Source organism: Triticum urartu, chromosome 6A, assembly GCF_056163025.1.
Source record: "Triticum urartu cultivar PI428250 chromosome 6A, HENAU_Tu73, whole genome shotgun sequence".
In the NCBI taxonomy this organism is placed as follows: domain Eukaryota; kingdom Viridiplantae; phylum Streptophyta; class Magnoliopsida; order Poales; family Poaceae; genus Triticum; species Triticum urartu.
The window spans coordinates 593,364,110-593,371,704 of NC_141878.1; the positions used below are offsets into that span (position 1 = coordinate 593,364,110).

The 7,595-nt window shown below is 59.7% G+C and overlaps 1 protein-coding gene across 1 annotated transcript; it reads right to left on the reverse strand.

The window, feature by feature from the left end:
* Positions 1–1,801: 1,801 nt before the first annotated feature.
* On the reverse strand, positions 1,802–5,790 carry LOC147966904 (uncharacterized). The gene is made up of 4 exons (XM_087530973.1): positions 5,646–5,790; positions 2,918–3,184; positions 2,495–2,834; positions 1,802–1,862 (listed from the first exon to the last, which is right to left on the reverse strand). Exons 1-4 carry the CDS (start codon positions 5,788–5,790, stop codon positions 1,802–1,804), a joined length of 813 nt encoding a protein of 270 aa, XP_087387099.1.
* Positions 5,791–7,595: the final 1,805 nt, after the last annotated feature.

Here is a 7,595-nt window from a genome sequence, read left to right on the forward strand (position 1 = left end):
GGGACTGCACCAACACAACAGCCGGCGGCCGACTCCAGCATTTCACCACCCAGCCCGCCCGCCCTGGTCGCAGTAGCCACATTGGCAATAGAAGAAGTCGCGGCTCCATCATGGGCCCAGTCCATCCTCAACTTCCTAATAAACCAAGATCTACTGGCTGACGAAACAGAGGCAAGACAAGTCCAACGCCGAGCCGGAGCATACACAATCGTCAACAGAGAGCTCGTCAAGCGCAGTGTCACTGGAGTCCTCCAGCGATGCGTCGAGCAAGAGAAGGGCATTGCAATCCTTAGAGACATCCACCAAGGAGAATGCGGCCACCATGCGGCCTCAAGATCACTCATCGCCAAAGCCTTCCGCCATGGTTTCTTTTGGCCGACTGCTTTGGATGACGCCAAGGAGTTAGTTAAGCATTGCAAAGGGTGCCAACTCTTCAGCTTCAAGCAACCCATGCCGGCTTCAGCACTCAAGACCATCCCCCTCACTTGGCCCTTCGCCGTTTGGGGACTGGACATGGTGGGCCCATTCAAGACGGCGTGTGGCGGCATGACACATTTGCTTGTCGCCGTGGAAAAATTCACCAAGTGGATTGAGGCAAAGCCGATCAAGAAGCTGAATGGGCCGACTGCCGTGACATTCATCGCAGATATAACAACTCGGTACGGCGTGCCACACAGCATCATCACCGACAATGGCACAAATTTTGCCAAGGGAGCCTTGGCACGTTTCTGCGCGACGCAAGGCATCCGGTTGGACTTAGTGTCCGTTGCCCACCCGCAGTCAAACGGCCAGGTTGAGCGAGCCAACGGCCTCATCCTTTCCGGCATCAAGCGCCGACTGGTCGTACCACTGGAGCGTTCAGCCGGCTGTTGGCTCGATGAGCTGCCGGCCGTCCTCTGGAGTCTACGCACTACTCCAAACAAGTCAACCGGCTTCACTCCTTTCTTCCTCGTGTATGGTGCCGAGGCGGTCATCCCAACCGACATCGAGTTTGACTCACCTCGGGTAGCCATGTACACGAAGGCGGAGGCCAAGGAAGCACGAGAAGACGGTGTCGACCTGCTGGAAGAGGGCCGGCTGTTAGCCCTCATCCGGTCCGCCATCTATCAGCAGGGCCTGCGCCGCTACCATAGCCGGAAGGTCAAGCCAAGATCCTTCCAAGAGGGCGATCTTGTGCTCCGGCTGATCCAGCGAACAGCCGGCCAGCACAAGCTCTCGTCCCCTTGGGAGGGCCCCTTCGTCATCAGCAGAGCTTTAGGCAACGACTCCTACTACCTAATCGACGCGCAGAAGCCGAAGGCACAAAAGAGAGACGACTCCGGCAAGGAGTCGGAACGACCATGGAACGCCAACCTCCTCTGAAGATTTTACAGTTGAAATACAGTATGTATCATGCTAACTTTTGTACTAAGTACGAGACAATAGGCCCCCCAAGGAGAGCTCGGGGACTGCCATCTTTTATCTATGAATGAAGAGTATCATGCTTATGACCTTGTCATTACATTCACTCTTTTCGTCCGGCACCGGGTTCGATTAGTCGGCCCGGGGACTGACCGCCTGGAGTTATATTAGAAGTCCTACCCGCGGTCAGACAAGTAGTGTGCCGGCACCCAAGCCTTCTCTTGCCAAAAGTCGCAGTTCGAAGAACCGGCTGTCCGGCTGGCAAGAGTTAAAGGCAGGAAAGGATGCCCACACGAAAAACGGCTAGGGACTAACGGACTAATATAACAAAAGCCGGTTTTTCTCCCACCGCCGACCGACTACCAGAGTAGCCGGCCGGCCGGCTTCCATTCACCTCACTTCAATCTAAAAAAGCTCGAGTACTTACCTCCCCAAAAGAGGAAGGCGGCAAAGGAAACAACCTAAGGACAAAAAGCATATGTAAATGGAAGCCAAACACGCACACAATAATATTTACATAAAAGACCTTCAAAAGGCCAGCATTCGACATAGTTTGAATACACCCCCAGTGGGTGGAACTGCGCAAGTTTGATAAAATTGTTCAAAAGGCAACAAGCAGGAAACAAGAAAGACGGCAGACTAAGCCAAGGGAGCGACTGGCGAGTCGGGCAGGTCGGTGGAGATGGCAGTGCCGGCTGGAGGAGTGGCCGGCTGGCGAACCTCGGCATGATCACTGCCTCCCGCAGAGGGCGCGCTAGCACGCGCCTCGTTGCTGGAGGCACGATCAGGCTGAGGCTGGCTGGCCGCTTCACCGGCCGGCTCGACGTCTTCGCCCTCCTCTCCTTTGTCGTCTTCGCTTTCATCGCTGGAGGCGATCTCCTCTGCCGAGTCTTCACCCGCTGCCGGGTTCAGCCCGAACCACTCCTCCGGCTGGGCAACACCGTCATCATTAATTTCAGGAGCGAAGACGCTGATGTCAGTACACTCGGCGATCGTTGAAGCACGCTGAGCGATAGCCGGCCGCACCTCCTCCAGCTCTTTGTCGGCCTCCAGCCGCCAGGTGCGCAGCTGGTCCAGGTTCAGCCCCGGATACCAAGCTCGGACGAACTCCAGCGCCCGCCCAGCTCCAAGCCGGGCCGCTGATGCTTTCCAAGCCTCGAAACGGCCAACCGCAACCTCCAGCCAGTCGGCAGTCCGGCTCGGGGTGCGGGGAATCGTCTCGCCTGGCCAGAGGGCGGCCAACACCTGCGCTCCGGTGCGCTGGAGGCGGCGGAGCATACGATGAGCCGGCTGCAGCCGCGCTTGGACCGCCAAGAGTTGCTCCTCAAGCGTCCGGCTCACGTCCGGCGCGATGTCGGCCCCCGCCTGACGGCGCGCTTCGCGATGGGCCTCGATGGTTTGGGTAGCGAAGACGGAGTAGCCGGGAAAGTAGTCTGTACAGAGAATAAAAAGCAGCACAAGTCAGAACACAAATCAGGCGGCAAGGGGCATGCAAGGAGCGAGGAAGGCGGCTTACCGTCGATCAAATCCTCAATACGGCCGAAGCCTTCATTCAGCGCTTGCCTGGTCTCAGCCCAGCCCGCCGCTTCAGTCTCGAACTCGGCCTTCAGGGCGGCTTCGTTATCCTGCGCCTTCTTCAGGGCCGCCTTGTGGCTCTCCTCCTGGTCAGCCAGCTTCTTGGCCAGGCGGTCACGCTCCAGGACCAAGGCGTCGTACTCGGTTTCCTTGGCGCGAAGGGCGGCCTGCGCCTCGCTGAGCTGCCCCCTCAAGTCAGCATTGGCTCCTGCGAGCATGAAAGACAAAAGAAAAACCAATAAGGTGAAGTCGTCAGGGAAGATCCGACCCAACTGCTCAGCAGTCGGCCTGAATCTCGGGGACTACACCCAGTGGGTGCACTGACGCGCCCCCACAGGAGATGAACGAAACCAAGTACGCACTCCGGCTGCTGATCAGGTCTTCGGTTCTCCGGCCCAGCTCCTGAGCCTGGGAGTTGAAGGCAGCAGCGTGGCGGTTATGATACTCCTGAAAGAACAGACAGGAGGCGGGTATAAGATGGTTGTCAGGACCTAGTAAGTTCCGAGCCGCCTGCACAGCAGCCGACTCGGAACTCGGGGACTACACCCAGTGGGTGCGCTGACGCGCCCCCACAGAAGAAATCAAGAGAACAAAACAACCAAGGCTAGAAGACTCACCCGGATGACGGCCCGCGTCGCAAGGAACTCCTGGGTGTATTGCTGCAGCGAGGCGGCTTGGGCCTGAAGCCGGTTCCGAACCTCTTGGGCCGCCACGTTCAGCTCGCCCGTCCCCCCGCTGGGAGTCCACTCGGACGTGCTGGTGCTGGCCGCCCCCAGGGTCTCCGCCGTCTGGCTGGCACCCGTAACTCGGTGCGGCTCCGGCGCAGCGGTGCCTCCCCCTGCGCGCCGGCGCATTGCCGACTACACCTCGAGGCCGGCTCCTGCTTCCGGCTCACCCCCGACCGGCTGCTCTGGCGCCGCAGCGGATTGGCCACTTTGGCCCGCTCCGGTCGGTGCCGTCCCTTGCACGGAGGCCACATGGACCTCCCTCCTCTCCATCACCGGCGGATCTTGGTCGACCTCCTCCGACGGGGGCACTGGGATGTCGGGGGCCACGACGCGGAGGGGAATGATGAGCAGCGGAGGCGGGTTGTGCGAGGCCTCCGCCTCCGTCTCCACGGCTGCCGCATCCGCCCGGGCCTTAGCCGCCGCGTCGGCTTGCTCCTTCATAGCCTGGGCGGTCCTTCGCTCCGCCGCCTCCCGCTCCTCCCGCGCCTCCCGTGTGTTCCACTCCGTGGCCTCCCTAAGGTCGGCGCGGGGATCCACGCGACGGGAGCCCGAAGACCCTCCAGTCGGCCCGACTACGGAGCCGCCCGGACCCCGCTCAAGGGAAAGCGGTGCCCTGTCCGGTGAGCAAAGAAAGGTTTAGAAGAGTTTCGGTCGAAAGGGACAACGAAAAATATATATACAAGGCATTCGACGACTTACGCCGAGATCGCCTGCGGCTGTTTCACTGTCTTGCGGAAGCGGGCCGCCTTCGCAGCCGCCTCATCTCGCTTGGTCGCCGCCGTGGAAGCCTTGGATTTCTTCGGCCGGCTGCCGAAGAGGATCGACGCGGCCCGGCGCTTCTGCGCGCCGCCACCGGCAGCCGGCGCGGCGGACGAGCTCGCGCCTTGATGATCAGGCGCCGGTTGGCGGCGCGGGGCGACTTCGACCTCGGCATCGTCCGGCCAGTCCTCGAAGCTGGCCCTGAGCCCCGCGCCTCCGGCCTCGTCGCTTCCCCCCACAACGGCGTCTTCCATGGCGGCCGCACCCAGGTCCGGATCGTCGGCGTCGTCCACCGTGCGGTCGGGGAGGAGCTGGCGCTCTACCCCTGCGGCCCCGGTCGTTGGCAGAAGGAGAGGGTTCTGCTAAGGGCAAACCAACTAATCAGAGGCCGGCTATCACGAGGCCGGCTACCAACGGAAGAAAAGAAGGAAAAACTTACGACGGGCGGAGGGTTGGCGCGAGAGTACGGCTCCTTGCCGTATCGCCAGTCCTCGGCGAGCTTGCAGTTGGAGATATAGTTCACCATGTAAGACACCTCTGCATGAGGCATCTCCCTGGTGCTCAGCCGGCATGGGTCGAAGCGGCCGCTCATCTGACAAATCATGTGAGGCCGGCTTTGGAGGGGAAGTACCCGGCGCTCCATGAAGGCGGCCACCAAGTCGGCTCCGGTCAGGCCCTCCGACTGGATCATCACCCGAAGCCGGGAGACGGCTGCGTTCCCGGCCTGAGACAACGACCTGGCCCGGTAGCTCCACGAAGGTTGCCTCCCAGCCGGCTGGCCGGCTTCATAAGCTGGCAGGTTGACGTAGTCGCCTTGCTGGGCGACGTTCTTCACGTAAAAGTAAGATTTCTGCCAGAGCTTCACCGACTGGATCAGCGGGATGGGCGGGAACGGGTTGTTCTCGCCCGACCGCCTCATGGCAATATAGGCTCCGCAGGGGGCGGGCACGCCCGCGATGACGGTGCCGAGCTTGCTCTGGAAGAATCCCCCCCAGAGCTCGAGCGTGGGGAGGACCCCAAGGAAGCCTTCGCACAGGGTGGCGAAGGCCGACAGCAGCATCACCGTGTTGGGCGTGAGGTGATGCGGCTGGAGGTTGTAGAAGTCGAGGAAGGCCCAAAGGAACCCGCTCGCTGGAAGGCCGAAGCCGCGCAGGCAGTGCGAGCGGAAGATCACCCGCTCGCCCTCCTTCGATGCCGGCGAAATCTCCTTCTCCGGCGCTTGACGCACCCGCACGAAGTTCTCGCCCGGCAGGCGCCGCGTCTGACGGAGGAACTCGACGTGATCCTCATGGACGTTAGAGCCATCCCACGAGCTTGACAGCGCCATGGGGCAACGCGGCGAGAAGCAAGACGATCCGGCGGCGGAGCGGCGCAACAATAGGTGGCCGCGGCGGCAGAAAGAAGAAGGAAGACGAGGAGGGGCGGAGCGAGGGAGAGTGTGCGAGCCTCTGTCTCTCCCCCTCCTCCCCCTACTTATAGACCCGCGCGGCGGAGCCGAGGAGGCGTGGCGTGGGGGAACGTGGGGATCAACTGTGCCCACTCCCCCACGTCCCGCGATTATTGCGCCTTGATGGCGTAATAAAATCGCCGCGGGAAGGCGAACGGTCCGCGCGGGTCGCAGAAGATCCACGCTCGGGCCGAGGCCTAGGAGTGGCGGGCCCGGGCCTGTGGCGGCGTCCCGTCGCGCGCATGCACTGGCAGGGTTTCCTTGCCACGTGGCCCGCGGGATGGCCTGCGGTCAGCTCGCAGGTCGACCGCGTTCCCGCCTACGAGAAACGGAGCTCTCCGAAGACGGCACTGTTGGAAATATGCCCTAGAGGCAATAATAAATTAGTTATTATTATATTTCCTTGTTCATGATAATCGTTTATTATCCATGCTAGAATTGTATTGATAGGAAACTCAGATACATGTGTGGATACATAGACAACACCATGTCCCTAGTAAGCCTCTAGTTGACTAGCTCGTTGATCAATAGATGGTTACGGTTTCCTGACCATGGACATTGGATGTCGTTGATAACGGGATCACATCATCAGGAGAATGATGTGATGGACAAAGACCCAATCCTAAGCCTAGCACAAGATCATGTAGTTCGTATGCTAAAGCTTTTCTAATGTCAAGTATCATTTCCTTAGACCATGAGATTGTGCAACTCCCGGATACCGTAGGAGTGCTTTGGGTGTGCCAAACGTCACAACGTAACTGGGTGACTATAAAGGTGCACTACGGGTATCTCCGAAAGTGTCTGTTGGGTTGGCACGAATCGAGACTGGGATTTGTCACTCCGTGTGACGGAGAGGTATCTCTGGGCCCACTCGGTAGGACATCATCACAATGTGCACAATGTGATCAAGGAGTTGATCACGGGATGATGTGTTACGAAACGAGTAAAGAGACTTGCCGGTAACGAGATTGAACAAGGTATCGGGATACCGACGATCGAATCTCGGGCAAGTATCGTACCGATAGACAAAGGGAATTGTATACGGGATTGATTAAGTCCTTGACATCGTGGTTCATCCGATGAGATCATCGTGGAACATGTGGGAGCCAACATGGGTATCCAGATCCCGCTGTTGGTTATTGACCGGAGAGTCATCTCGGTCATGTCTGCATGTCTCCCGAACCCGTAGGGTCTACACACTTAAGGTTCGGTGACGCTAGGGTTATAGATATATTAGTATGCGGTAACTCGAATGTTGTTCGGAGTCCCGGATGAGATCCCGGACGTCACGAGGAGTTCCGGAATGGTCCGGAGGTAAAGAATTATATATAGGAAGTGCTATTTCGGCTATCGGGACAAGTTTCGGGGTCACCGGTATTGTACCGGGACCACCGGAAGGGTCCCGGGGGTCCACCGGGTGGGGCCACCTGCCCCGGGGGGCCACATGGGCTGTAGGGGGTGCGCCTTGGCCTATATGGGCCAAGGGCACCAGCCCCAAGAGGCCCATGCGCCAAGAGAAGAGGGAAATGAAGAGTCCTTAAGGGGGAAGGCACCTCCTAGGTGCCTTGGGGAGGTGGGACTCCTCCCTGGCCGCACCCTTCCTTGGAGGAAGGGCCAAGGCTGCGCCCCCCCTCTCCCTTGGCCCTATATATAGTGGGGGGAAGGGAGGGCAACCATACCTGAGC

Coding starts and splice junctions, on each gene's coding strand:
- LOC147966904 (XM_087530973.1), bottom strand. CDS start 5,790: ATGGCGCTGTCAAGCTCGTGGGATGGCTCTAACGTCCATGAGGATCAC. Junction 3,185..5,645: donor TTCGCCGGCATCGAAGGAGG/GCGAGCGGGTGA, acceptor TCATGCTCGCAG/GAGCCAATGCTGACTTGAGG. Junction 2,835..2,917: donor TATTGAGGATTTGATCGACG/GTAAGCCGCCTT, acceptor TTCTCTGTACAG/ACTACTTTCCCGGCTACTCC.